The sequence below is a fragment of the Pelophylax lessonae genome (assembly GCF_965119305.1).
Source record: "Pelophylax lessonae genome assembly, chromosome: 1".
NCBI lineage: Eukaryota > Metazoa > Chordata > Amphibia > Anura > Ranidae > Pelophylax > Pelophylax lessonae.
In genome coordinates this window covers 14,594,937-14,621,209 of record NC_138768.1, presented here as the reverse complement: position 1 = coordinate 14,621,209, position 26,273 = coordinate 14,594,937, and the positions used below count along the sequence as shown (strand labels likewise).

Genomic DNA, 26,273 nt, shown 5'->3' with positions numbered 1-26,273 from the left:
CTCCCTCTTTCTCCCTTCACCTCTTTCCCCTGCTCCCTCTCCTACCCCCCCTTTACCTCTCCCTCCCCTGATCTCTCTCTCTCTTCCTTCTTCTCTTTCCCCTCCCCCTCTCTCTCTCCCTAATGCTGGCCATACATAAAGCTATTTTTTCTGACAATATCAACAAGGTTTTTTTTATTTACACCTGCAAGTTAGTAAAAAGCTGAATGCAATCTACCATTTATAAATTCGATTGACCAGAAACCTTTAATTAGATTTACAATATGGATTGAAATCGATTTAATAGATTGAAACACTACATGTAACCGAATATAAATTAAACCTTAAATTAAGCAAGAGATCAATCCGGGTTCCTTCAACTTGATTGTCTCAAGGTTTGATGGAAAATAGTGAATGATTTATTCAATCCTTTTTTTTTACTTTCTTTGGAAAATCTAATTGGAGAGATCACCTGATCAGGTTGCCACATGCTTGGCCATCAATATTCTCCCAGAATGGTTTGGTAAATTCAACATAAATCCTTGCTGGATGGCGTCTGATTAGCATCTTAACTGACATTTCTCTGGCTGACAGTACGAAAAACAGAACTTTGACCTGGGGAAGACCAAACAGCGCGTCATGGAGATCGCCAACTTCGTAGACAAGGTGAGCGCGGTGATGCCAGCCATGAAAGGGGCCGATGGTCTGAAGGATCAACCATTTCACCCCTAATATTATAGCAGACAATCCTGTGTAATGCAGAGTTAGTAAACCAAGTGGGCTCTATGATTATTAAACTGGGGTATAGGGAAAAAAATAAATAAATAAAAAAAAATATATATACAGTATATACACTATGTTGCCAAAAGTATTGGGACGCCTGCCTTTACACACACATGAACTTTAATGGCATCCCAGTCTTAGTTCGAAGGGTTCAATATTGAGTTGGCCCACCCTTTGCAGCTATAGCAGCTTCAACTCTTCTGGGAAGGCTGTCCACAAGGTTTAGGAGTGTCTATGGGAATGTTTGACCATTCTTTCAGAAGCGCATTTGTGAGCTCAGGCATGAGAAGGCCTGGCTCACATTCTCAACTTTAATTCATCCCAAAAGTGTCCTATCAGGTTGAGGTCAGGACTCTGTGCAGGCCAGTCAAGTTCCTCCACCCCCAAACTCTCTCATCCTTGTCTTTATGGACCTTGCATTGTGCACTGGTGTGCAGTCATGTTGGAATATTAAGGGGCCTTCCCCAAACTCCTCCCACAAATTTGGGAGCATGAAATTGTCCAAAATTTCTTGGTATGCTGACACCTTAAGAGTTCCCTTCACTGGAACTATGGGGCAAAGCCCAACCCCTGAAAACAACCCCACACTATAATCCCCCCTCCACCAAATGATTTGGACCAGTGCACAAAGCAACGTCCAGAAAGACATGGATGAGTGAGTTTGGGGTGGAGGAACTTGACTGGCCTGCACAGAATCCTGACCTCAACCTGATAGAACACCTTTGGGATAAATTAGAGTGGAGACTGCGAGCCAGGCCTTCTTGTCCAACATCAGTGTCTGACCTCACAAATGGGCTTCTGGAAGAATGGTCAAACATTCCCATAGACACACTCCTAAACCTTGTGGACAGCCTTCCCAGAAGAGTTGAAGCTGTTGTAGCTGCCAAGGGGTGGGCCAACTCAATATTGAAACCTACGGACTAAGACTGGGATGCCATTAAAGTTCATGTGTGTGTAAAGGCAGGCGTCCCAATACTTTTGGTAATAGTTTATATATACCTGTTATACCTTTTGTTTGTAAGTTTTTATAAATGCCATATCAACAAAAAACCCTCAGATTAAAAAAAAAAAAAAAAAATATATATATATATATATATATATATATATATATATATTATATTATATTATATTATATTATTTATCATATATAATATATTATTTATTATTTATAATATATAATATACTATTTATTTATTTATTTGTAAATAAGTCTGCAAAGCTTGGTGCCATAATCTTACTTTTAGGTTTCTATTTATAATAAAAAATAAAGAAATAGACATGAAATTTGCTGATTTGCTCCATCTAGTGGCTGTAATGCAGTATTTTTCCTGAAATACCTATTCATTGGGAAAAAATACCACATTATGGTCATTAGAGGGCGCTGACGATTACAGGAAATCATTGAGTTAAGCAAAATATGGTCAGAATTTGTGATGGCTGGGCGAATGCTTGTGAGATTTGTCTAGTTCATTTTATTACTTTTGTATAAATAGTCCTCGTGGGGTGGATTTACTAAATCTGGAGAGTGCAAAATCTGATGCAGCTCTGCATAGAAACCAATCAGCTTCCATTTTTTTTTTCTCCAAGCTTATTTGAACAAGCTGAAGTTAGAAGCTGATTGGCTACCATGCACAGCTGCCCCAGTTTTCACACAATTATTATTTAAAAAAATCAACCCATAGTGTAATTTTACACAGGACAAATGGCAGAATAAAATTTATACTTTTTTAACTATACTAACATTTTTTTTTTTTAAATTAACACTAATCAAAGTAGAAAATGTTTTTTGTATATTTTTTTTAATTTTGTTACATTTTTGGCTTTGGTTTGTATAACAAATATATAATACCGCCTAATGAAAGCCTAGTATAGTCCTAAAAAAATAATCTATGTAATTCGTCAATATTTTATATGTTGACAAAGATATCACCTAATAAACAGGCTCATACAGTAGCAGCTCTAAGGATGGGGGGGGGGGGGTGCAGGGGGTGACAACTGAACTGGTTAAATTTAAAAAAGTCTTGTCAGAAGTTAAACTAAAGCTTGTCCTCTGTCACCTCGCCCACAGTTCTACATGTCGATGAACATCAAGGTGGCTCTGATTGGCCTGGAGGTGTGGACTGCGGGTGACCAGTGTGACATTCGAAATGACGCCAACTACAGCCTGCGCACCTTCCTGGAGTGGAAAAAGAAGCTGAGGAGCCGGAAGAAGCATGACAACGCCCAGCTCATCACGTCAGTATAGGGACTCCTCCTAAGTAAATGAGAAGACAAAGTCCTTGTTTTACAGCTTACTTTATCTAAAAAAACAAAATTCAGTTAAAAGGAGGAGTCTAGAGGTCTACTTTACCTTTCCTGCATCCACCCGAAACTGAATTATCCCTTTTCTTCGGTGGAGCGATCTTTATATCAGTATATTGATTTTTATCTTATTGTGTTTTAGTGGAGCGACGTTCCAAGGAACCACCATTGGGATGGCCCCGCTGGAAGGGATGTGCACGGCGGAGAACTCTGGGGGCGTCAGTATGGTGAGTGGGGGATAGTAAATAGTGTCATAGGATAGTGCTGGAAAATTAGGAATATTCCAGAGATTAGCCATTTAAGGACCAGCCACGCCTTTTCTGGCACTTTTTCAAAAAATTTGTATTTTCTTGCTAGAAAATTAATTAGAACCTCCAAACATTATATATATATATATATATATATATATATATATACACATGTATACATACATACATACACACATACATACATAAATACATACATACATACATATATACACATATATATACGTACATACATATATCTATATCTATATATATATATATATATATAGATATAGATAGTTAGATAAAAAAAATATTTATTTATATCTATCTATCTATATATATATACACACACACACACTATCTCACAAAAGTAAGTACACCCCTCACATTTATTTAAATATTTTATTCTATCTTTTCATGTGACAACACTGAAGAAATGACACTTTGCTACAATGTAAAGTAGTGAGTGTACAATAGAAAGGTAGGGGTGACCAGCGCTATGGAGTGTAGACCTTAGACAATGGTGAAGGTGTAAGCTGCCAACAACCAAACCCACAGGGGGTTAAAGTGTGAAATATGTATGAAAGGAGGTTGTAACGGCGCTACCTTAAAGTGAATAAGTGCTTATTGTATGTGCCAACTTAAAACAAAGTGCCAATAAAAATTGTGTCATAAAAAACCATTTAGTTTAAAAATAAAGTGCACTAGTGATTTGTGGTGTGACCAAGTTAGCTGGTTAATAAACTGGGCCCATAAGGTGCAACTCAGTAAAGTGCAAGTGCTGTGCTGCATATACTAGACGAGTAAGAAATAATGGGTTCCCAATGTGCATTTATTTTATAATAACAGTTGACAGAAAATAAGTTAAATTCATAAGTGAAAAATCGCATAAAACAGTAAACATAAATTCATCCGTGCTGTGCGTGGAATTTATAATACCACTTAAGTGAAAAAAGTGCTAAATTGAATAAGAGAAAGTGATAAATAAAATTGGGGCTGCAATTTTGTTGTACATCCACTAGATGTCGCCCCTAGATATACGACCTGTACTTAAGGAAAAAGATGGTCGGTTTCTTCCGGGGTTCTCCAATGGGTCGAACCAGGCTTTTTAGTACCTCAGGTTAGAAGAAAGAAACCCCATGATGTAAAGTATATCTGTAGCGTGGAAGAGAGAGCATAAAACTCACGTTTGAGGCTGTCTAGGATCAGCGGTGATGGCCGGGAAGCTTCCGCGTTCCACGGCCCAGGCTCCGAAACCGGAAGTGACGTAATGACGTTACGACTCCGCCCTACGCGTTTCGTCATGTGACGTCTGCTGGAGCGGCGTCAACGTAACAAGCTTCCGGCCTTTAAATAGCGTGTCCGTCTCCTGGCAACCAATCGGCCTCCCCCGCCGCCATATTGGTGCGCGCAAACTGAAGCCGGACGGAGGACATATTGGGCCTCCCTGCAATGCCTCTTCAGATGCCGGAGCGGAGGGACAGCTATTTTGGAACATCATTTCCTGACAGCCTATGTCTGATGCCGTAGTGAGGTTAAAACATGACATTTATTAAAAATCATTAAAAAAGAGGAAAAAACTGAAAAAATGTCTTAAAAAAGAAAAGAAATTTAAAAAATTAATTAATTAAAAATAAAAAATAAATTATAAAAATAAAAACCGTGCAACGATTCATAAAAAACATCATATAGCGGAGATTTCATTAAAAGAGCACCAAGGTCAAGAAGTGAGAAAATAAAAGGTGATAAAATACCATATGCCCAGAGGTTAAGTACATATTGTAGTGATCATGGACTAAAAAAGGTGGAATATACATAATTTGTGAATGTAAATCGAGCGTTGTTTTAAAGGATTATAGTATTGCAGAATAAAAGATAAAAAAGGTGGAAGAATTATGAAAAAAGTGGACCAGATGGTCGAGAAGAAGGAGATGGGGTTTTTTTAAAATTAAGTTGCCCATAAATAGAGAGTCTCTAAGGACAGTCATTCGTTCCTGTTGTGTTTAAGAGGGCTACCCGGGCCCCCCAAAATACATAACAATCCGGATCAGGGTGTGAAACAACTCTTTCCCCATTGTGATGTTGGATGAGAAGGCCCCATAATTAGCCCCTAATAAAAAAGAAGTTTTGTGGTGTTTAAGAGGTTGTGCTGTAAGCAAACCTCATACAAGTGTGGTGGGTAACCCCGAACCTTGAGAATCTAAAAGAAAAGTTTTTTTTATATAAATGTGTTGAGCTTAACAGATGGTATGCTCAAAACGCCGTGTAAACTACACGGATATAGAGTGTGTAAACAATGTGAATGGTCTAAATTAAAAGCACAATATTCTTGGTGATGCTGGATGAGAAGGCCTCAAGGCAATGTTGGATAAAATGAATGGCGTTGGATGGTAAAATTGATCAGAATGTTTCTTTTGATGTAGGAGGTTATGGCCAGGTGTAAAAGTTTAAAACTATTATAAAATAGCAAACTGTACACCAAAAAACTACATAAAATCAACCAATCATAAATAAAATTATTTCAAAGGATTGTTTCAAGGCAAATTTTCTGTCCCAAAGGAATTACATAACAACATTAAAAAAAATTTTTTAAATAAAATTAAAAAGTAAGAACATCAAAAAATGAGAAAATCACAGGAAAAAAGGGGTGTTAAAAGGCCATAAAAAAGAGCCATAGCAAAAACCAATAAAAAACATCAAAAAGGCCTTTTTAAAAAAATATTTCTAAAAAAATATTTTTAAAAAAACATTTTTAAAAAACTTTTGAAAGAAAGGGACTAAGAACTTGAAGGCGAAAAAACAGGATAGAAGGGAGGTGTTTTTGTTTTCCTGGGAGGAGGTTTTCATGCGACACAAACAATTTATGTGTCTGTGATGAAACAGTTAAGATCAATGTCCACATTCAACCCATCAGGGCGAAGAGATTGCATCAAAAAAATCCATTTTGTTTCATTTCTAGAGATCATTCTTGTTTTATTTCCTCCTCTCCAATCCCCCTTTATTCTATCAATGCCATAAAAAATTAGTCCAGAAGGATTTTTGGAATGCACCTCTTTAAAATGTCTGGGAAGATTATGTTTATCAAAACCCTTTTTGATATTTTTTATATGTTCTCTGATTCTTACATATAGGGGTCTGGTTGTTCTACCGATGTATTGTAAATGACAAGGACACTCGATGACATAGGTAACATGTGTACTGTTACACGTGATGGTGTCCTTTATTTTGTATTCAATACCGGTAGTTCGAGATTTAAAATTGTTTTTTCTTCTTGGCTGGTTCCTATTGTTTCTGCAAGGTAGGCACTTCCCACATCTAAAAAAACCATTAATACTTGTAGGTAAAGAAATGGTTTTTGGTGGATTTATCACATTGTGTACCACCTTATCTTTTAATGTGGGGGCTCTTCTATACACAAAGGATGGTTTATTTGGTAGGATTTTCTTCAAAGTCCTGTCCGCTGTGAGTATAGGCCAATGTTTTTTGAATATTTTTTCTAGCTCTTTGTGTTGCCTGTTATATCCCGTAATAAAAGCAAACTCATGTTTGTTCTGTTTTTTCTTCTTCCCATTTTCTTTTATAAGGTCATTTCTATCGGTGTTCTTAATTGTTTCTTTTAGGTGCTCCAAGTTTTTTCTTTTGTAGCCTTTTTCGATAAATCTCTGTATCAGTATATCCGCCTGGATTTCAAAGTCCTGGATATTGCTGCAATTTCTTCTTATCCGTAGCAACTGTCCCTTTGGGATGTTCCCTAACCACTGTGGGTGGTGGCAGCTTCTGATAGGGATATACCCATTTTTATCTGTTTTCTTAAAATATGTTTTGCTTGCCAGTTTTCCTTCTTGTTTGAATAATTCTAGGTCCAAAAAGGCTATTTTTTGTTTATCCCAATTTCCTGTGAAGGTAATTCCATATGCGTTACCACTGATTTCGTCAAAAAAACATTGTAACGATTCTGTGTTTCCTCTCCATATGAGGATAATATCATCAATGTATCTCTGGTAGTAACGCAAATTTGGTCTTTCCACACTGTAAATCTGTTCCTCCTCCCATTTATGCATGAATATGTTAGCCACACTCGGGGCATATTTTGCCCCCATGGCTACTCCCTTGGTTTGTGCGTAATATCGTCCTTTGTGCCAAAAATAATTCGAATTCATCGCCATCTTGAGGCCTTAGGCCTTCTAAAATAAAGTGCATTTGTGCTTGCTTCAAATCTGTATGTTTAAAAAGTGCCCATTCAACACTATCCAACCCGTCCTTCTGCACTATGTTGGTGTATAGTGAGTTTACATCAATGGTTACTAATATATCATCCTCCGTCACTTCTAAGTCCTGTATGTCTGAAAGCAATTGCTTGCTGTCTCTAAGATATGATTTTCCCTTTAGAACCAAAGGCTGTAAGTATTTGTCTAAGTATTCTCCCAAGCGGGAGTGGACGGAGTCTATACCACTCACTATTGGGCGGCCTGGTGGCTTTTCTTCATTTTTATGTATTTTGGGTAGATAATATATAATTGGGGTTCTTGCTGCTTCTATGTGTAGATATTTGGCTTCCTTGTTGTTCAGAATGCCGAGGTCCTTCCCTTTTTTGATGTACGTCTTCAGGTCCTTAGTGAATTTCTCTTTCGGGTTTCTTGGGAGTTTTTTGTAGGTGTCCTCTGCACTAAGGAGATGTTCCAATTCTTCATCGTAGTCCTTCTGATTTAGTATCACCAGGCCCCCCCCTTTATCTGCTGGTCTGATTACGATGTGCTTCTTTTTCTCTAATTTTTTGATGGTCTCCCATATATCCTTCTCTTTCTTCTTTTTAATTTTCAAATTTCTGATTTCCTCCTCCACCATCCTTTTGAAAACTTCTAAGTTTTCATTTTGTGGGTTCTTAGGGTTAAAGACCGATTTGTTCCTTAGTTCAGTATGTTTAAATTCTGCATTGGTTATGGGTGCTCGTTTGTCTTTTTTAATTTCAAAATGTTTCTTGATATTGATTTTCCGAATGTACTTTTGTAGGTCTATGTAGGCTTCAAATTTGTCGAGGTTCTTGTCAGGTGCGTATTTTAGGCCAAGATCCAGAAGTCTTAATTCGTCTTCCTCCAAAACCGCACTACTCAAATTGACGATACCTTTGCCTAGTATTCTCTTCTTCTTTTTCTTAGACCCCCCTCGTTTTCCCCTTGGTTTCCGTTTCTTGTGTAACCGTAGAATCCGGGGGGTTCCTCTCTCCTGTGTGAATCTGGTCCTCTTGGTCTGGGGGGCCCTCTCTGGTTGTCCTGTTGGGGTCGTCTCCCATCTTCTCTCCAGTTCACTCGGTGGTCCCCTTGTGGTCTGTATGCTCCTCTGGGACCTCCTTGGTGGTAGTTCCTTCTCCATGGTTGTTGCCAACCGTTGTTCCTCCATTGTCCTCCGCCTCCTCTTGGGGGTCTCCCCCTGTTTCCTCTTGGAAAAAAACCCCTGTTGGGTGGGGGTCCCCTGTTGTCAGTTCTTGATAGTAGTTCAGGGGCGAGAATCTGTTATAGGTTTCAAATTGGTGGTAATGTTGAGTTGGTGTTCTATCCCTTCCTAGGTTCCTCGGGTAAGTATTTCCTCTATGGTCAACGTGAGAATATTCTGGAAAAATTCTCTCTCCGGTGTGTCTTCCTTCATTTGCTGGAGTTCTAGGGGTTCTGGGGGTTATAGGAGTTCTTGGTGTTCCAACTTCCATCCAAGAATCGTCATCCTCATCCCCCATTTCTGAAGGTTCCCTGGAGTCCACACTCACAGGGTCCACGCTTGTTCCTTGTCCATTATATACTTCATCAGCTTGCCATTTATATACATTCCTGTTTTTATAATCCAGTATGTCCCTTTTATATTTTTTCTGTTTTTTAGCTTGTATTGTTTTATCATATTTTTGTATGGCATCCTGAAGTGCTTTCTCTTTGTTTTTGTATTCCGTCGTGTCTGCATGGGGAGCTAGCTGCTCTTTTAGTTGTATGATAGTACTCTCGATTTTTTTGAGTTTGAATTGTCTCCTTTTTATGATCATTAATAGCAATTCTCTTTCACAATTGTTGAAAAATGCATACCAGGATTCCAGTAAGGTGGGATCAGTAATGTGGTCGTTAGGTGAAATGTCCCACCTGAGCCTCCTAGGTGCTATACTTTCCCTGGCGTATTTTTCAAGGGTGACAATGTCCCACCATACCCGTAGCTGTTTTTCCATGCTGTGCTTCAATTGTTTGAATGAACCTTCCATATCCTGTCTCTGGATAATGGTGTCTTGATCAAACATAATCTTCCCAGACATTTTAAAGAGGTGCATTCCAAAAATCCTTCTGGACTAATTTTTTATGGCATTGATAGAATAAAGGGGGATTGGAGAGGAGGAAATAAAACAAGAATGATCTCTAGAAATGAAACAAAATGGATTTTTTTGATGCAATCTCTTCGCCCTGATGGGTTGAATGTGGACATTGATCTTAACTGTTTCATCACAGACACATAAATTGTTTGTGTCGCATGAAAACCTCCTCCCAGGAAAACAAAAACACCTCCCTTCTATCCTGTTTTTTCGCCTTCAAGTTCTTAGTCCCTTTCTTTCAAAAGTTTTTTAAAAATGTTTTTTTAAAAATATTTTTTTAGAAATATTTTTTTAAAAAGGCCTTTTTGATGTTTTTTATTGGTTTTTGCTATGGCTCTTTTTTATGGCCTTTTAACACCCCTTTTTTCCTGTGATTTTCTCATTTTTTGATGTTCTTACTTTTTAATTTTATTTAAAAAAATTTTTTTAATGTTGTTATGTAATTCCTTTGGGACAGAAAATTTGCCTTGAAACAATCCTTTGAAATAATTTTATTTATGATTGGTTGATTTTATGTAGTTTTTTGGTGTACAGTTTGCTATTTTATAATAGTTTTAAACTTTTACACCTGGCCATAACCTCCTACATCAAAAGAAACATTCTGATCAATTTTACCATCCAACGCCATTCATTTTATCCAACATTGCCTTGAGGCCTTCTCATCCAGCATCACCAAGAATATTGTGCTTTTAATTTAGACCATTCACATTGTTTACACACTCTATATCCGTGTAGTTTACACGGCGTTTTGAGCATACCATCTGTTAAGCTCAACACATTTATATAAAAAAAACTTTTCTTTTAGATTCTCAAGGTTCGGGGTTACCCACCACACTTGTATGAGGTTTGCTTACAGCACAACCTCTTAAACACCACAAAACTTCTTTTTTATTAGGGGCTAATTATGGGGCCTTCTCATCCAACATCACAATGGGGAAAGAGTTGTTTCACACCCTGATCCGGATTGTTATGTATTTTGGGGGGCCCGGGTAGCCCTCTTAAACACAACAGGAACGAATGACTGTCCTTAGAGACTCTCTATTTATGGGCAACTTAATTTTAAAAAAACCCCATCTCCTTCTTCTCGACCATCTGGTCCACTTTTTTCATAATTCTTCCACCTTTTTTATCTTTTATTCTGCAATACTATAATCCTTTAAAACAACGCTCGATTTACATTCACAAATTATGTATATTCCACCTTTTTTAGTCCATGATCACTACAATATGTACTTAACCTCTGGGCATATGGTATTTTATCACCTTTTATTTTCTCACTTCTTGACCTTGGTGCTCTTTTAATGAAATCTCCGCTATATGATGTTTTTTATGAATCGTTGCACGGTTTTTATTTTTATAATTTATTTTTTATTTTTAATTAATTAATTTTTTAAATTTCTTTTCTTTTTTAAGACATTTTTTCAGTTTTTTCCTCTTTTTTAATGATTTTTAATAAATGTCATGTTTTAACCTCACTACGGCATCAGACATAGGCTGTCAGGAAATGATGTTCCAAAATAGCTGTCCCTCCGCTCCGGCATCTGAAGAGGCATTGCAGGGAGGCCCAATATGTCCTCCGTCCGGCTTCAGTTTGCGCGCACCAATATGGCGGCGGGGGAGGCCGATTGGTTGCCAGGAGACGGACACGCTATTTAAAGGCCGGAAGCTTGTTACGTTGACGCCGCTCCAGCAGACGTCACATGACGAAACGCGTAGGGCGGAGTCGTAACGTCATTACGTCACTTCCGGTTTCGGAGCCTGGGCCGTGGAACGCGGAAGCTTCCCGGCCATCACCGCTGATCCTAGACAGCCTCAAACGTGAGTTTTATGCTCTCTCTTCCACGCTACAGATATACTTTACATCATGGGGTTTCTTTCTTCTAACCTGAGGTACTAAAAAGCCTGGTTCGACCCATTGGAGAACCCTGGAAGAAACCGACCATCTTTTTCCTTAAGTACAGGTCGTATATCTAGGGGCGACATCTAGTGGATGTACAACAAAATTGCAGCCCCAATTTTATTTATCACTTTCTCTTATTCAATTTAGCACTTTTTTCACTTAAGTGGTATTATAAATTCCACGCACAGCACGGATGAATTTATGTTTACTGTTTTATGCGATTTTTCACTTATGAATTTAACTTATTTTCTGTCAACTGTTATTATAAAATAAATGCACATTGGGAACCCATTATTTCTTACTCGTCTAGTATATGCAGCACAGCACTTGCACTTTACTGAGTTGCACCTTATGGGCCCAGTTTATTAACCAGCTAACTTGGTCACACCACAAATCACTAGTGCACTTTATTTTTAAACTAAATAGTGAGTGTACAGCTTGTATAACAGTGTAAATTTGCTGTCCCCTCAAAATAACTCAACACACAGCCATTAATGTACAAACCACTGGCAACAAAAGTGAGTACACCCCTAAAGGAAAATGTCCAAATTGGGCCCAAAGTGTCAATATTTTGAGTGGCCACCATTATTTTCCAGCACTGCCTTAACCCTCTTGGGCATGGAGTTCCCCAGAGCTTCACAGGTTGCCACTGGAGTCCTCTTCCCCTCCTCTATGATGACATCACGGAGCTGGTGGATGTTAGAGACCTTGCGCTCCTCCACCTTCTGTTTGAGGATGCCCCACAGATGCGCAATAGGGTTTAGGTCTGGAGACATGCTTTGCCAGTCCATCACCTTTACCCTCAGCTTCTTTAGCAAGGCAGTGGTTGTCTTGGAGGTGTGTTTGGGGTAGTTATCATGTTGGAATACTGCCCTGCGGCCCAGTCTCTGAAGGGAGGGGATCATGCTTTGCTTCAGTATGTCACAGTACATGTTGGCATTCATGATGAGGCCCTTGTAAGTGTGTGCAGCACTTTTATATGTATTTTTACATTCTTTTATCAATGTTCTCTGTTGATGGTCAGCCATCCTCTTATGGTACATCAACCAAGGGGATGGAGTTGGCCACTATGCTGGCTGAATGGGGATTGCATCATCAATATACAGCTCTGGTGTAGAGATATGAGGACATCTTGTGGAGGAATTTCAGTATTGCAGCCCCTCCTGATAGACCCGCTCATACACACCAGGAATCAATAAATAAATCAATTATCCTCAATTATTGATGGTATAAAACTATGCAACTCCCATTCATTCACTAGCTCTGAAGAAACCGATGTTGCAGTCGGTGAAACGCGTCAGCGTCCAGCATCTTGTCCTCATGTACATTCAGTGACCGATCCTCCATACAGGACCCCCCGTCCATCACCTTCCAGGCTGTTCCCCTGCAGGCGCCCGGCAGACCGCTAAACCGGATGTGACGTCCGGCGGATACCTCCGACCTGGAAGTCTACCTCTCAGCCACCGGTGCAGCCTCACGCATGGGTAGAACGCCTGTAGGACGGTAGCGTGGGACCTGATCATCTGGCCTAACGATGTCACCGTTGCTCCATACCACCTCACAGCTCATCCCTCTGGCGTGACCCACGTGTATCCATCCAGCCAGCTACCAGCAGGTAAACGACTGACCGGACATCCACTTTTCCTGTGGCTTGCTCCCTACTATTGGAGTCATACACGGCCTTTACTTTGACTGGCGGAACAACATTTGGGGTCACCCAAACGGCTCGGGATGCTGTGTGCCCATGTGGTCTGACCATCCCCCACTGTGACCATTGTCCTATTGGTACAGTCCATCATTGTTATTGACGCACACCCCTATTTCTTTTTCCACGGACACTGAGGGGATCTATCGATTACGGACCATCATAGGGTCACTCCCAAACCATCCCCCTATCCTTTACCCAATAGGCTCGGTCCCACACATTGTTTGCCCTACAAGTTTTTACATTGATTCTTTCTCATGTGCAACTTACTGTGCCCATATTTTTGCTGGCCCATCAGCCCTAGGGTCTATGAGAGCTCTCCGCCACTTATTTATGAGGTCCTCGCACAGCACTATTCAGGACATACAGCCTACATGGTATGCTGATGCCTGTCTGGTCCTGTGCCAATTGTGGTTATTTTGCATTTATATGTGCATGTATGTTATTTTATGGTTTTTAATGTTGTTTTGTAGTGTCTGGTTTGCCACTCTGATTTTCCTATCTGATCACATGTGTTGCTAAGGCATACGTGCCAAATAAAATTTGATTACCTTTTCCAATATCTTGTCTGGAGTGCCCTTAGTTGGTATCCGTGTTTGAGTTTGTCAGATCTCCATCTGCCAATTCAACTACCCCCCTTTTTTTCCATATGATGAGGCCCTTGTCTCCATCAACATGGTGACAAGGTACTTTGGGGTGGAGGGGGCAGAGCCCTCCTGCTCCAAAGCACCCAACCCCCCATGTTGAGTGCATTCGGCCTGGTATGGTTCAGGAGGGGGCGCTCGTTCATCTCCTCCTTTCCTGCATGCTTGGATAAGGGTCTGGCATGGATTTGGGGGGGGGGGGTCAACACTGTTTTTAAAAAGCCTGAAGTGCCTGGTATAGATGGAGGGGGGACCTCATGCTGTTTTTTTTTTAATTTTGGCGTGGGGTGCCCCTTAAAATCCATGCCAGATGCGAAGGGCCTGGTATTGACTGGTGGGGACCCAACTCCATTCTTTTTCTTTCACTTTTAAATTGGCGGCAACGTTTTTTTTTTTTTTTATTCAGCTGTCAGCGGGGAAGCCCATTGACAGCTGATAAGTTGTTAAGGAAGCCACGGCCTCCCGGCCCACTCCTTAAGAACCAGCTATTCGCTGTGCCCTGACTGGGCAAAGCTTTGCCCAATCAAGGCTCAGAATCCACTGTGCGGGGGCGAACGCCCTGCAAATTCGGGTGTTCCCCCGAACAGGGTGATGTTGGTCTAACTCTAATAAGGAGTCACGTTGTTCATCCCTTGTAAAAGCAATAAAAGTACAGTGTACAAAAAAGTTTTAAATATAATAAATCATAAAATTAAAAAATGTAAGCTCCACCATCCCCCCCTGCTCATGCGCAAATGCGAACGCACAAACGCACACGTAAGTCACGCACGCATATGTAAATGGTGATTTCACCACACATGTGAGGTATCGCCGCGAACGTCAGAGGGAGAGCAATAATTCTAGCACCAGATCTCCTGTGCAACTCTAAACTGGTAACCTGTAAAGACTTTTAACCACTGTACCACCGGAGGATTTTGCTGTCCTACGTCCAGGCCACTTTTTGCGATTCGGCACTGTGTGACTTTAACTGACAATTGCGCGGTCGTGCGATGCCATACCCAAACGAAATTTACGTCCTATTTTTCCCACAAACAGAGCTTTATTTTGGTGGTATTTGATCACCTGTGCGATTTTGACTTTTTGCGCTATAAACAAAAAAATTGCGTAAATTTTGAAAAAATAACAATATTTTTCAAATTTTTTTATATGAAATTCCCCCCAAAAAATGTAAAAATCTAAATTTTTTTACATTTTTGGCCAATTTGTTTTCTGCTACATATGTTTGGTAAAAAAAATCACAATAAGCGTATTTTGATTGGTTTGCGCAAAAGTTATTGCGTTTACTAACTAAGGGAAAGATTTCTGTCATTTTTGGTGGTTTTTTTTTACGAGTAATGGCGGCGATCTGCGATTTTTTTTGCGGGACTGCGACATTGCGGCGGACAGATCGGACCCCTAACTGACATTTTTGACACTTTTGGGGGTACCAGTGACATTTCTACAGTAATCAGTGCTATACATATGCACTGTTACTGTAAAAATGACACTGGCAGGGAAGGGGTTAATTTTATTGGAGAGGGAGGGGTTAATGTATGCCTGGTGCTTACTGACATGTGTGGGGGGAGGGGACTGAGTGACACAGGGACAGATCGCGGGTTCAGCTATGCTGAACCCTGCAATCTGTCACTGTTTGTCACTTAGGAGATCCGCCCGCTCTGTTTACACAAGCGGGTGAATCTCCACACTCGATTCCCCGATGATCGGGGAAGAGCAGCGGTGATCACCGCCGCTCCTCCCCTGGCCCGACTCCCGCTGTGACTGAAAACAGCGGGAGCGAGCCTCCAACTGCGCGAGCGCCGCCCACAAGGGGAGGAGTCCAGCGACGTAGGTCTACGTCGCTGGACGGAATCGAGCCACTTTGCCGCAGTACAGTGCCGGTGACTGGTCGGCAAGTGGTTAAAGCATTGCCTTTGGAGATTTTTAGGTATCGTAGTTTTAGCGCCATTCCCTGAGCGCAATAGTAAAGTATGACATGTTTTGGTATCTATTTACTCGGCATAACATCATCATTTATATTTTACCGGGTATTATTTTATGTTTGTGGGCACTGACTTTCAGTAAATATTTTTTTTCCAAAAACCGGTGCGCAAATACCGTGTGACAGAAAAAAGATTGCAACACCCACCATTTTATTCTCTAAAGCAGGGGTGTCAAACTCATTTTCATCGTGGGCCGCATCAGCATTACAGTCGCCCTCAGAGAGCCTGTTCTATCTGTATCCCACCCAGGGCTGCTGTTAGAAATTGCGGGGCCCCATACCGACTACCTGGCAGGGCCCCCCCAAGAAAATATTAAAGATATATTTTGCTAAAATTACAACAAAATCACTATTAGCAGACACAAATATAACATAACTCACATAATTCCTGCTAAATCTAAAAAAAAAAACCCATGTTAATAAATAAAAATGAAGATGAGATGAAAAAAATATACAGGCTGGGCAGTTGGAGCTCCGGGATCAGAGAGACAGAGAGAGAGAGAAACAAAGTTACAAATAAACTCCTGAGCAGAGATAAGTGCTGGGAGGGGGGCCACACAAGGGAGGGGGATTAATGAGGAACAACTGTCTTTCTCAGCAGATAAAAGCTGATAGCAGGGAGAGGGACAGAGATCAGATTCAGGTGCTGGAGGAAGATTTCTGTATTTGGTGTCCATCACTAATCCCCCTCTCTGTGTGGGCCCCCCTGTGTACTCGGGCCCCCTACAAGAGGGCTGGTGGCCCCCCCCCTATCAGCGGCCCTGATCCCACCACTATCAGAAGTCAAGAGCCCCCACACTCCCATACATCACAGTGCATCCCCTTTACCTTGTGCTGCTGCTGGGAAGAAACTGGAGGCAGAGCTGAGAAGCAGCAACTGCAGGGTCTGGAGGGAGGCTGGAGTCAGTTGCCGGAATCTGCTGAATGCCGAGACCAGTGGAGGTGGAGAGGAGGGGGTGCTGCGGCTGTACAGAGAGGTGCAGGATCTGTAGGAGGAGTTGTGTCCTCCTCTCTTCTGATTTGAGGGGGTGGTCCTCTCTGCAGCTGCAGGGGGAACTACAGGATCTGGCAGAAGAGTTCTGCCCTCTCTGCTGCCGTCTGCTCAGACAAGGTGGGGGCAGAGATGAGGGAGATGCAGCAGCCGCAAGAGAGGTGTAAGGGCCACATGAAATGGCCTGGAGGGCCGGATTCGGCACGCGGGCCTTGTATTTGACACCTGTGCTCTAGGGCCTTTACTTAAAAAAAAATACATAATGTTTGGGGATTCAAAGTAATTTTCTAGCAACAAAAATGATGATTTTCACATGTATGTGAGAAATGTCAGAACTGGCCTGGGTGGCAAGTGGCCAATCATGCACTGGACCATACGCCTGCAAAATCCTTAATTGTGTGCAAGTGTACCAGGAGAAATTATTCTACTTTAAAGGCAAAGGGTAAAACAAAAACATATATTGATTTAATGTAGGTTTTTATTTTCTGTTTATTCACTTTACATCACTCAGAGGGCAATGCGTTTCAGCCATTCTCAACCAGGGCTTGGTGGAACCCCAGAGTTCCTCTAGAGATTGCTAGGGGTTCCTTCAGCTTGTGGTTGACTTACTTTCTATTTGATGCCTCTGGCATGGTTTCAGCACCAACACCACTTGGCAGACAGCTGACCAGCACTGTACATGGGGCATTTTACCCACCTACTGCCTATGATGATTCCCAACATCTGAAAATTATTTCAAGGGTTCCTCTGGAGAAAAAAAGTTTGAGAAAGGCTTCTCTGTAGTTTTCATGTGTGGAGCAGTGTGGGGTTTGGGATAATAACTACATTTTGTTTTTGTTGGCCTTTGCAGGATCACTCTGAACTGGCGATCGGTGCGGCGGCCACGATGGCTCATGAAATTGGACACAATTTCGGGATGAGTCACGACAAAGAATACTGCTGTAAGGAAGCCACCCCGGATCAAGGCGGGTGCATTATGGCCGCTGCTACAGGGTAAGACAAGGGGTCTTAAGAGGCCTCTTTGATGACTGTGGAGATTCAATTTGCTACAGAGTTTTTACTCAGCCTGATAGGCTTTCCTTGAGGGAGGGTTCGCAATATTGCAACCTGTGTTCCTGCGTATAAGCAACTCATTCTTTGCGATTTGGCAGCCTTACTGTCAGGGGCTGACTGGCAACTCTTGGCCCAGTGGGCAAGTATAACCCAGAGGCCCATGGTGTAGTGACTCAGCCCCCTCCCCTATTCACTCTCCCCCTTCCCTGCCTCCTTCCAACCCCCGTCCCAGGCCGAAGCTCCGCTCCAGGTACTCTCTGCTGAGTGGGCGTATAAGCAACTCATTCTTTGCAATGGGCAGCCTTACTGTCAGTGGCTGACTGGCAACTTTTGGCCCAGTGGGCAAGTACAACCCAGAGGCCCATGGTGTAGTGACTCAGCCCCCTCCCCTATCCACTCTTCCCCTTCCCTGCCTCCTTCCAACCCCCGTCCCAGGCCGAAGCTCCGCTCCAGGTACTCTCTGCTCAGTGGGCATATAAGCAACTCATTCTTTGCAATGGGCAGCCTTACTGTCAGTGGCTGACTGGCAACTTTTGGCCCAGTGGGCAAGTACAACCCAGAGGCCCATGGTGTAGTGACTCAGCCCCCTCCCCTATCCACTCTTCCCCTTCCCTGCCTCCTTCCAACCCCCGTCCCAGGCCGAAGCTCCGCTCCAGGTACTCTCTGCTCAGTGGGCATATAAGCAACTCATTCTTTGCAATGGGCAGCCTTACTGTCAGTGGCTGACTGGCAACTTTTGGCCCAGTGGGCAAGTACAACCCAGAGGCCCATGGTGTAGTGACTCAGCCCCCTCCCCTATCCACTCTCCCCCTTCCCTGCCTCCTTCCAACCCCCATCCCAGGCCGAAGCTCTGCTCCAGGTACTCTCTGCTCAGTGGGCGGTTCAGGCTGGACAGCACCTCCTGCAATGACCCTGGGTTCCCAAACTGGCTGGCCCTGAGCCCACCCAGTTGTATGACAATAGCAAATGAATATTCGCTATTATCACACTAATTCTCCTCCCAGCCAATCAGGAAGTGGGTCGTAAGACCCCTTTCCTGATTGGCTGAAAAAATAAATGATTTTACTGGCCATTGGCCAGGTAGAGGGAGGAGACGTACGGCCGGAGGAGGTAAGAATGCTGGCTGTCCGGCCGGCCAGCCGACCCACTTGGGGGTGGGGGGTGGATTTGTCGCCCCCCCCCAAATTATCATGCACCAGCCGCCACTGCTGCCCAGTATACACAGAAAAATGGTTTCTTTCTAACTATTAACATACAATGATCAGATTATTTATAGAAAAACCCAAACACTTGAAATAAATATAATGTTTCCAATTTTCCTGTAGTATAAAAATAATGATAGATAGATAGATAGATAGATAGATAGATAGATAGATAGATAGATAGATAGATAGATAGATAGATAGATAGATAGATAGATAGATAGATAGATAGATAGATAGATAGATAGATAGATAGATAGATAGATAGATAGATAGATAGATAGATAGATAGATAGATAGATAGATTAGATAGATAGAAAATAAATCAATTTTCCAGGACAGTGATGTTGCCCAGGCTGGAATGATGTCATCTGTCTACTGCAGATAGGAGGAAACATTTCCTCAGTCTCCTCTCCTCCCATCAGCCTTTTCATTGAAAATTAGCAGCCGGTCACAAGGTGAAAGGTTTCAGCAAGGGCGGATCTGTGTAAGACATTCGTAAACTCAGCCAAGAAACTGCACAGGCATCAACTCAACTCGCCATGTTTGGAGGAAGAGGAATGGTGTCTATGACCCCAAGAACACCATCCCCACCATCAAACATGGAGATGGAAACATTATGCGTTGGGGGTGTTTTTCTGCTAAGAGGACAGGACAACTTCACCGCATCAAAGGGACGAGGGACGGGGCCATGTATCGTCAAATCTTGGGTGAGAACCTCCTTCCCTCAGCCAGGGCATTGAAAATGGGTCGTGGATGGGTATTCCAGCATGACAATGACCCAAAACACACAACCAAGGCAACAAAGCTCATTAGGGTCCAGGAATGGCCTACCCAGTCTCCAGACCTTAATCCCATAGAAAATATGTGGAGGGAGCTGAAGGTTCGAATTACCATACATCAGCCTTGAAACCGTAATGACTTGGAGAGGATCCACAAAGAGTAGTGGGACAAAATCCCTCCTGAGATGTGTGCAAACCTGGTTGCCAACGACAAGAAACGTCTGACCTCTGTGATTGCCAACAAGGGTTTCTCCACCAACTACTAAGTCATGTTTTGGGAAGGGGTCAAATATTTCACTCATTAAAATGCAAATCAATTTATAACTTTTTTTAAATGCATTTTTCTAGATATTTTTGTTGTTATTCTGTCTCTCACTGTTATATATAAGCCGACCATTAATATTATAGACTGATCATTTCTTTGTCAGTGGGCAAACGTACAAAATCCGCAGGGGATCGAATACTTTTCCCTCACTGTATGTCAAAAATATGGAGAGGTTTTATTTAAAATGTCATCAGCATGTTGACGGGGAGAGGAACCAGGGAAGGCAAAATAATTAGCTTAACTTTCATCCAGGGGAGGACTGAGCCAGGGGGCAGGGGGGCAATTGCCCCCTGGGCCACTCATATTGCCCCAAAAAAAGGTTGCATCGCTTCTGCCACAGATATGCCTAAACCTAAAGAATTCACGGTGAAGAGAAGTAAAAAGTCCCCACTGCTGACCTACTGGGTGCGGGTTGAAGACAAAAACAGAGTGCAGGAGGCCCATACGGCCCCCCCCCCCCCAGCATGGATGATGTGAACTGTGTCGGGGCAGAGGCTGGTTTCATGCCCCACTAGAGATTCTCGCCCCCCCAGCCAGCCCCAACCGCGCTACCCCAGTTCCCCCCCAACCATCCCCTGCTGGCAAGGTCGGTAACCTGGCTTCGGCTGGTGAGTAGAGAGTACCTGGAGCGGAGCTTCAGCCTGGAATAAGGGTCAGGAGGGGGGCCGAGTGGCTGCACCATGGGCCTCAGGTTTATACTTGCCCCCTGGGCTAAAAGTTACCAATCAGCCCCTGCTTTCATCTTTAAATCCGGTGTAACAGTATAATTTCAGATGTCCTCTTGAAGTTTCATTATCTCCTCTTCCTCATCATGCCGCAGACATCCATTCCCGCGTAAGTTCAGCTCATGCAGCCAGAAGCAGCTACGCGATTACTTCGCCAAAGGCGGAGGGATGTGTCTGTTCAACATGCCCAACACAGACGATCTGGTGATGGGGAAAAAGTGCGGAAATGGCTTTCTGGAGGAGGGAGAGCAATGCGACTGCGGAGAGCCAGAGGTAGGTCCCATCACACTCTGTTTTATTTATCATGGTTAGGGCTCCATGAATACAGTTTTGTAAAATGTGTATCTTTATTACTTATTTTATTATGGGAAATGTTGCATGTTCTGTTTCTAAAACTGTTTTCTTCTTTTAGTTTGGTAAATATGAAATATCTTGTAGCCTACTATCCAGCCAGCAGGTGGAGCTCTAGCCACCTTTTCACGTATTCAGCTTTCTCAGCTTTCAGATCTGCTGTACTGCTGGTTTCATTTAGACAAAATGTATTTAATTCATTTAGACAAAACTCATTTAATGCTGGTTTCATTTAGACAAAATGAGCTGCAAAGCAGGCTTCTGTGATCTGCTGTCTCTAGTTTATGAGTGCTCAACCTGTGGCCCTCCAGCTGTTGTGGACTACAGGTCCCATGAGGCATTGCATGACTGACAGTTACAAGCATGACTCCCAAAGGCAGAGGCATGATGGGACCTGTAGTTATGTAACAGCTTTAGGGCCACTGGTTTAGCACCCATGCGATCCATGTCATGTACTATATGTTTTTATGTAACATATATACAGTATATACAGTATATATATATATATATATATACTGTACATACATTGTATAACGCTGCTCCAGAATCCTTCTAGTGCCACTCACGTGACCAAAATTTTAGGCACTTGGCCACATCATAAAGGTGAGGATTGGAGTTCAGGTCAGCTGATCCTCTCCTTCAGCAAAGATAATGTGACTTAAGCCGGCCATAGTTCAAAGCTCAGCCGGTTCAACAGGAACAAGATTCAAACCATATATGGGCAGGCTGATAGTACTCAAGTTGATTGATCAGTTACCTTGGGTACAACAAGCCTGTTGGATTTTCCATGCGATTTTTGCCAGCGGCTGTAGACGCTAGCAATAATCACTGTGTGCTCTCCCAGCAGGTACGGCTTCCCCCCGCTGGGGGGGAGGGGGTTGGGGGGGAACACAATAGCTCCATGGGAGGTATTCCCCTGTCAACACTGACTGTGGTTGCAGAAAAGAGAACCGCACCGTCTATGGCTGGCTTTAATGCCTAGGCTTTTGGACATGTGACCCGCACTAGAGGGGACCTGAAGGAACGTTCCTCCAAAAAGGTTTTTTCTGTCTATTTTGGTTCCCAATTAGTAGACTCTGAGAACGGTGCCTACAGCTGACTCATGTACTGTAGAGTAGAACTAACCATAGATATTTAGACAAGATCCAACAATCTGAAGGAGTCAGCTGGTGGGTATGTTATGGAGTAGGGAGGAAGGAGCCTCTCTTAGTGACTTATTTCAGGGGAGACAGAAGTGATTGGATAAAGCTTTCTAACCTGTCCAATCACAGATCTCTTATTTAGCAGTACCAGTTTTTGGTGGTCAATAATCTCATGAGCCAACTTTTCTCCCATACAGGAATGTACCAATCCTTGCTGCAATGCCAAAGACTGCACCTTAAAGGAGGGGGCTCAGTGTGCACACGGGGAATGCTGCTACAACTGTAAGGTAAGGATCAGATACATAGCCGACATAGTCTTAAAAGAACACCTTGCAGGAGATACTCTGCAACAACTATGCTAGAGGTTGTCCACTTATGAGGTATAGAGAGCCTCAACTGTGGTCCCCGACAGCTCCAAAGAGCAAGTATAGGAGAGAAGATTGTTGGAGACTTTAAACATATTAGTGTAGACGGTCAGAGATTGTGGACATACAACAGGTGTGGCTGGAGACTAAATATATACACATATGTAATTGGGACTTTAATCATGCCTCCGATAGGAAATACACTAAACATCCAACATAAACCCTAATCATTTTTTATTACAGAAATTGATAAAAATAGCTGAAGGGCTTATCTAGAATTAGAACATTAAAATACAATACCATGGGATCATCATAAACAAGAGTATAGCGAGGTCATTGGTCTACGCGTTTCATGGAACCACCAGCTTCATCAGGACCTTTCAAGCCTCAAAGCTTTTTTTGGGAGTAAATACTACATATGCTTGTCATAATGGCCATACTGATATATGATATTTGGGCCACTTTACTCAAAATGGTCACCTCTCTTGCACTTCCAACCAGGCCATTAGGGTTGTGTGGCTATCTTGAGGGTCTCTCCATGGGCCAAGGGGGCTCATTATCTTATCCCTGCTTCTTGAATCACGATCAGCCTGGAGAGGCATACAATATCCCTTAATAAAAGTAATCTTGAGGCTTAAAAGGTCCTGATGAAGCGGGTTGTTCTGCGATTAAACGCGTAAACCTCTAACCTTACTATACTCTGGATTATGCTCATCGCATTGTATTGTATTTTAATGTTCTTATTCTAGATATGTCCTTTGGCTTTTTTTTTATGTATTTCTACAATAAAAAATTGTTGGGGTTGTAATATACAGTATGTTGTGGGTTATTTCCTATATACACGATCGGAGGCAAGGTTAAAGTCCCAATTATATATGTGGGGATGATGCCTCCTTTAGTGTGATTATATGTATCTATGTATCTATGTGATTATATGCAATATACACTATATTGTCAAAAGTATTGGGACACACATAAACTTTAATGGCATCCCAGTTTTAGTCCGTAGGGTTCAATATTGAGTTGGCCCACCCTTTGCAGCTATAACAGCTTCAACTCTTCTGGAAAGGCTGTCCACAAGGTTTAGGAGTGTGTCTATGGGAATGTTTGACCATTCTTCCAGAAGCACATTTGTGAGGTCAGGCACTGATGTTGGATGAGAAGGCCTGGCTCGCAGTCTCTGCCCTAATTCATCCCAAGGGTGATCTGTCGGGTTGAGGTCAGGACTCTGTACAAGCCAGTCAAGTTCCTCTACCTCAAACTCACTCATCCATGGCTTTATGGACCTTGCTTTGTGCAATGGTCCAAATCATTTGGTGGAGGGGGGATTATGGTGTGGGGTTGTTTTTCAGGGGTTGGGCTTGGCCCCCTAGTTCCAGTGAAGGGAACTCTTAAGGCGTCAGCATACCAAGACATTTTGGACAATTTCGTGCTCCCAACTTTGTGGGAAGAGTTTGGAGATGACCCCTTCCTGTTCCAACAAGACTGTGCACCAGTGCACAAAGCAAGGTCCATAAAGACATGGATGAGCGAGTTTGGGGTGGAGGAACTTGACTGTCCAAAATGTCTTGGTATGCTGACGCCTTAAGAGTTCCCTTCACTAGAAATAAGGGGCCAAGTCCAACCCCTGAAAAACAACCCCACACCATAATCCCCCCTCCACCAAATGATTTGGACCAGTGCACAAAGCAAGGTCCATAAAGACATGGATGAGCGAGTTTGGGGTGGAGGAACATGACTGGCCTGCACAGAGTCCTGACCTCAACCCGATAGAACACCTTTGGGATGAATTAGAGTGGAGACTGCGAGCGATTTTTTTATTGGATATGTTTTATAGCAGAAAGTAAAAAATATTGTTTTCTTTTCAAAATTGTTGGTCTGTTTTTGTTTATAGGGCAAAAAATAGAAACCGCATGGATGATCAAAAACCACCAACATAAAGCTCTATTTGTAGGATAAAAAGGTTCTGCATTTTGTTTAGGTACAGAGTTGCGTAACCGAGCAAAATAACGCATTGCTGTATCGCAAAAAATGGCCTGGTCATGAAGGGGAGGGGGGGTTAAACCTTCTGGAACTGAAGCGGTTAAAGAGGTGGTATGCTTACTTGAATGGCGATGATAGCGCTATAAAAGCGTAATTTTAATGAACAGCATTGTACATGACAATATAAATCCAACAATAAATCAGGTAATGCAATGAATGTGCCCATCTGGTTGCCCTTGGTTGCCACCAGGTGTCGCGGTAGGCATTTCTTCCATCCACCTTCCACTGGCACCATCAATGGTCATCTCGATAGATTACACTTGCTTTAGGGAGCTTTGCTATATGGTGTAACCTATGAGAAGTTTAACCTGGGCCCACCCAGATGTTTCCCCTTTGTTTTAATGTGGCTCATGTCTCTGTAGCGGAGAAGTAGTTCAATCTACAGGGTCTCCGCTGGTAGACAGGAAAACAGGTAATATTCCAAATAGGCAGGTACAGCATGCAACAATCGAGGTAGCGTTATACCATCCTTCCCTCCCAAGGACTAGACGACACATAGTCTGGGAGTCAACAACCCTTTTATTCACAGGCTTTCAGTATTTATGGGATTCCCCATGCAAGGGGCTTCCCCACAGACATTCCAGGGGCTGTACAGCAGCGGACCACATGAGGGACTGAATATTTGTACCTTGAAACAGGCAGCCTCTCAATACACACCCCCTGCGGAGAGATGTCTCCAGTCCAGACCATTGTCTATGTGTCATGAATCCACACAATTAGACACAGAAACAGGAGGGGGGGATGGGGGTAGAAGGGCTGTAGCATTACATTACAAACACTTGGTTCTTAAAGGTATACACTTGCAATAAACATAATGCATACACGAAGGACAATATACAGTGGCTGTGTTTGCCACAGTCTCGTTATTTGTATGTGTACAATTCGACAACATGGAACATTATTTAGAAGAACTGTAAAATAAGTCTGTAAATCTTCTTCTTTTTCAGTTAAAGTCAGCAGGGACTCAGTGCCGAGACAAGGCAGGTGCCTGTGACCTTCCCGAATTCTGCCGCGGGGACAACTCCTTCTGCCCCGCTAATGTCTACATGATGGATGGCTCCTCCTGCGCCTACGGGGAGGCATACTGTATGAACGGCATGTGTCTGACCCACCAGCAGCAGTGCGTTCACCTGTGGGGCTCAGGTATGTGAACACCCTATGAACGCAGTGATTTTCTCAGAGATATAGAGAGGAACAACCAATATTATACAATTAAAACATACCAGACAAGTACTTACTACTATTTTTTTATTAAACACATTCAAGCCTTGTGGCACAGAGTAGTCACTTTTTACTAAAAAGAACCCCTCCGTATACCATTGTAAATATCATCTTTGCTCCATACCCAGCTGATGGGCCCTTTGTCTTCTGTACAGTCGTTGATGGAAGAAAAATAATTTACAGGATCTTAAGTAA

The 26,273-nt window shown here is 42.5% G+C and overlaps 1 protein-coding gene across 1 annotated transcript in view; it reads left to right on the top strand.

Moving 5' to 3' along the window:
• Positions 1-26,273, top strand: part of LOC309566758 (disintegrin and metalloproteinase domain-containing protein 33-like) — a 175,162-nt gene that overhangs the window by 126,229 nt on the left and 22,660 nt on the right. The window contains exons 8-14 of the mRNA XM_082272049.1: positions 574-645; positions 2,831-2,997; positions 3,206-3,290; positions 17,720-17,862; positions 21,052-21,229; positions 22,647-22,736; positions 25,805-26,000. Coding sequence (XP_082128175.1) covers positions 574-645; positions 2,831-2,997; positions 3,206-3,290; positions 17,720-17,862; positions 21,052-21,229; positions 22,647-22,736; positions 25,805-26,000 — 931 coding nt within the window. The remainder of the gene's footprint in view (positions 1-573; positions 646-2,830; positions 2,998-3,205; positions 3,291-17,719; positions 17,863-21,051; positions 21,230-22,646; positions 22,737-25,804; positions 26,001-26,273) is intronic.